The 4,142-nt window shown below is 54.1% G+C and overlaps 1 protein-coding gene across 1 annotated transcript; it reads right to left on the minus strand.

Moving 5' to 3' along the window:
* Positions 1–282: 282 nt before the first annotated feature.
* On the minus strand, positions 283–2,611 carry FIBRA_06427 (uncharacterized protein; the record flags this gene model as incomplete). The annotated part of the gene is made up of 3 exons (XM_012328153.1): positions 283–489; positions 552–2,035; positions 2,092–2,611. 3 exons carry the CDS (start codon positions 2,609–2,611, stop codon positions 283–285), a joined length of 2,211 nt encoding a protein of 736 aa, XP_012183543.1.
* Between the last annotated feature and the right edge of the window lie 1,531 nt (positions 2,612–4,142).

Genomic DNA, 4,142 nt, shown 5'->3' on the forward strand with positions numbered 1-4,142 from the left:
AGCGCCTTCAGCAGCACGTTCACCGTGACGCGGTCCGGCTGGAAGTTGTACCCTTTCATGAGCTCGTTCAGCGTATGCAGCGCGTTGCGTATGCGCCGCCCGTTCCGCGACCGACGCGAGATGCTAGCGTGCAGGATGCTGTTTCCGATGGCCGTCCGCAGCGGCGGTGACTGGTCCGCATGGATCTCGCTGTAGAGCCGCTTGGCAGCCCGCAGACTGCCAGCATCCACCAGTATCTGCAGTACGTCAGTGGTAGGGTTGTGTCTCCACGTCGAGACGTCTTTAAGGAACGCTGGGAGCTTGAGCGCGAGGAGACGCGACATCGGCCACTGGCGGATGGGGAACACGCGCACTGACCCCAGCACGCGCGTGTCCTGCAAAGAGTGCCTGATGATCCGTGAAGCCATTCTGGATGCCAACCGCCGCGTGCCTCGCAGCGACAGCTTCAAGGAAGACAGGGTCGGCTCGTGGTGAAGCTCCGGAGCCAGCCTGTAAACGCGAGCGGCGAGGCGATATTGCCTGTTCTTCAGCAATGCATGGATAAACATTACCAAAAAAGACGGCGCGAAATATAACACGTCGGCCTGCCGGACGGCCTGAACGATGGCCACGGCAGTGGCAGATTGCTGGAAGCGCGGCATAAGCAACAAAGTCGCTTGGAGATCACTACGTAGAGTTGCCGGGGGCGGAAGGAATGAGAATTGCTGCAAAAGCGCGTCGCCAATCGCCGGTGTGAAGTATTCAGTCCGGAAGCGGTGAGTCTGGCGCACGAGCACATGTATGATTTGGCGGAGTATCTCCAGATGCTGTTCTGGCGTAAGGCCGCCCCGGTGCAGATGCTCAAGAGCATGATGTATGGAACCAACGTTTGCCAGCGAGATAGCCAAAGTCGTAGTGACGGTGGTAGGAAGGTCGATCTCAATGCGACGGGCCACGAGTGATAATTCGTACGCCGTTTGAGAATCGGCGCTCGATAGCTTCGATATGACTTCCCCCACGATCTCCGATAGCCCAGCAGAAACTTGAAGACGGTTTGTTGTGTGAGCGAGCGCGGTTTCAGCGTTCGTTCCGCAAGACAACGACCACGTCAAGTATGCCTGGCCGAGAGACAGTACACTTGATGTGCCGGAATCTCTGTCCTCGCCCTCGACAACTGACCATAGACCTCGTGAGGAACAGTACATGTCACAAGCATTTCCCAGACGTCGGGTTCGAAGGTGTTCAGCAAGTCGTAAGAATGAAGTGCAAACAGCACGAACAATGGGGATGGGGACGGCTTCATCGGTAGCCGCATTCCAGTTCGCCCATATAATCTCGAGCATGCGCCCAGTCCTTTGAACGACCGCATTCGGTAGTGTTTCCTGTCGTACGAGCAATCGGTTTTCGAGATAGGTCAAAATGCAGATTGTCTGCCAGTGAGTACCCGCACTGCTAGATGACCGACCGGTTACGGCAGCCGAAAAATTTCCCGCTGCACGTCGAGGAGAATTGATGGCGATCGCCAGGATAACAAGATGGCTCCATCTATCTGCCAGAGGCTCTTCGCTTTTGTTTGGATGCATCAGTAGTTCCCGAGCGATAGAAAGCACCCATTCAGAGGATGGCCATGGAGATGGCTTTTGCAAGTTGAAGATTGCATCTTGAAAAAGAGAGACCACATCGTTGGTACGTATAGCTGTGCTGCGCTTATGTTGAGACCCACGATTCAACGTGTCGTCCGAGCAATCCGGATGGTGTAAGACAGACCGATGCCTCCTCAGGCATCGAGACACAGATAGAAGGATTTTCTCCTTATCAGCAGCCGAAATATCAAGCGTGGAATGCAACACCACCTTCCAAAGCAGCGGAAGTAGATGCGGTTGGGGATACGGATGGGTACGCAACAATTGGCAAAGTACCTGGATACATTGTCCGAAATGCGCGGTCGCTCCCGATGACAGTAATACCCGCAAATATGGGACATGGATCTCAGAATGAGATAAATGACAGAGCGAAGTATAGTTGAGCTTGGCAAGCCGCATATGCTTTTTTCGATCTGCGTCAGCGAGTTAGTCAGTAGGTAAACAACAGTTCGACGAAATGGATTCAGACCTGACACTGAGAGGCTGGAGTCCGCAATATATAATGTGGCAATATGTGCACGCATTAACCAGTATCGGTCAGAATCATTAAGCTGAAGGCCGACCGCGCGCTTGTCATTACCCAAACGTTGTATAAAAGGCCAGAATGGTTGGAACGACGCTGGGGACATGCATTCAATCATTTGATTACTGAAAAAGGAACGGTAGGGACGCTGAGGAGTTGACATAGACAAGGAACCAAATAGGCTGATGAGGTCGCTGAAATGCGCCGAGGTAAAGGACGCTAGCTGGCCACGGGCTTTGGCGCCGTAGTACAATCCACGGACATGGGTACTGGTGCAGTTGACAGTGGGAAGCGTCTCGGAAGGTGTTGGGGAGAGTAGCTCTCGCAAGCGATCAGCGAAGGAAGGCGTGGTTTGCACCGAAAAATGTGCCACGACACGGGATGGCGGTATGAAACACTGCGGATGTAAAGAATTTCTGGCGAATCCGCCCACGTTTGAGACGGTCCGCAGGCACCATCGCCACATTCCATTGCATAGAGCACACCTCAGTTACGCGCTCCGCTCTTGCAGCACGAAATGTGCGTCCAGAGGAAGACGCGTCTAGCGTGACGCGACGGTCGACAGGGCCTGTTCAACTCGTGAGTGCTGCAGAGATCCTGACACGAGGAGCAAGTGAGAGAACGAATGCTGTGGCAGGCGGATTGGTCGTAAGAGTTGAACAGTGCACCGTTGCCGTCGCAGGCTGCAGCTGCCAGCTGCTAACCTACGAGCGCTAAATATTGCACCTCCCAAATGAGAGCGCTTGTGCGCACTGTCGCACGTGATACCAGATGGCGATGGCACGGCATTCGGCTGACTGCGGAGGATGCCGGCTGATCTTGAACTAAATCTGAGGAACTGCACTTGCAACGTATCCACACAAGATTCGTGGTATCGGGGCCACCGCACCGCATATCTGCAACGACCAGTCGCCTTGAAAAATCCTTTGGCACGACAGGTAAGCTTGCGTGTCGTGCCTCCTAGACTCAATGCTAATGCATAAATCTCATAGAGGTCAATAGGGAGGCACTGATTCGATCTTATCCACCCTTCCACCTACACAAACCAACGTTAGTTTTACGGTCTGTATTTGCGATTCCTGGTCATGACGACTGTGTTCTAGTAAACGTTATCGCCATGGGTGCTACAAGAGCTCAGAAGGAATTATATTTCGCGAAGCTGAAGGATCTCATTGCGAAGTATCGTAAGTAACATCTGGCCATCTGTCCCGCCGTGCCCCTCAAAACACGTCGTCAGCTTCAATATTCGTTGTCAACGTCGACAATGTCGGTTCGAACCAGATGCACCAGATCCGTGTTGCCCTCCGCGGTAAGGGTATCGTCGTGATGGGCAAGAACACCATGGTTCGCCGCGCTCTGCGCTCCATCCTCGCCGAGTACCCCCAATTCGAGCGTCTGCTTCCCCACGTCAGGGGCAACATTGGCTTCGTCTTCACCTCGGGAGACCTCAAAGATATCCGTGACATTATCACAGCGAACAAAGTTGCCGCTCCTGCGCGTGCCGGTGCCCTTGCTCCCAAGGATGTCACTATCCCCGGTGGTAACACTGGTATGGAGCCGGGAAAGACCTCTTTCTTCCAGGCTCTCGGTATCCCGACCAAGATCGCTCGTGGTACCATTGAAATCGTGGCCGATGTGCAGGTCGTCACTGCGGGTACCCGTGTTGGTCCTTCCGAGGCCACCCTACTGAACATGTTGAACATCTCGCCGTTCACGTATGGTATGACGGTCGTCCAGATATTCGACGCTGGCAACGTGTTCACTCCAGACGTGCTCGATATCTCGGAGGAACATCTCTTGAGCCGGTTCATGTCCGGTGTCACGGCCATCGCTGCTATCTCGCTCGCGCTGCACTACCCCACCCTTGCATCCGTCATGCACTCTGTCGTTAACTCGTACAAGAACCTCCTCGCTGTTTCTGTTGCGACTGAGTACACCTTTGAGGGCTCTGAAAAGGTACGTTCTCTATCTTTAGTTCCTGCGGTTTGGGGGGGGGG

Source organism: Fibroporia radiculosa, assembly GCF_000313525.1.
Source record: "Fibroporia radiculosa TFFH 294 genomic supercontigs, scaffold6826, whole genome shotgun sequence".
Classification (NCBI taxonomy): Eukaryota; Fungi; Basidiomycota; class Agaricomycetes; order Polyporales; family Fibroporiaceae; genus Fibroporia; species Fibroporia radiculosa.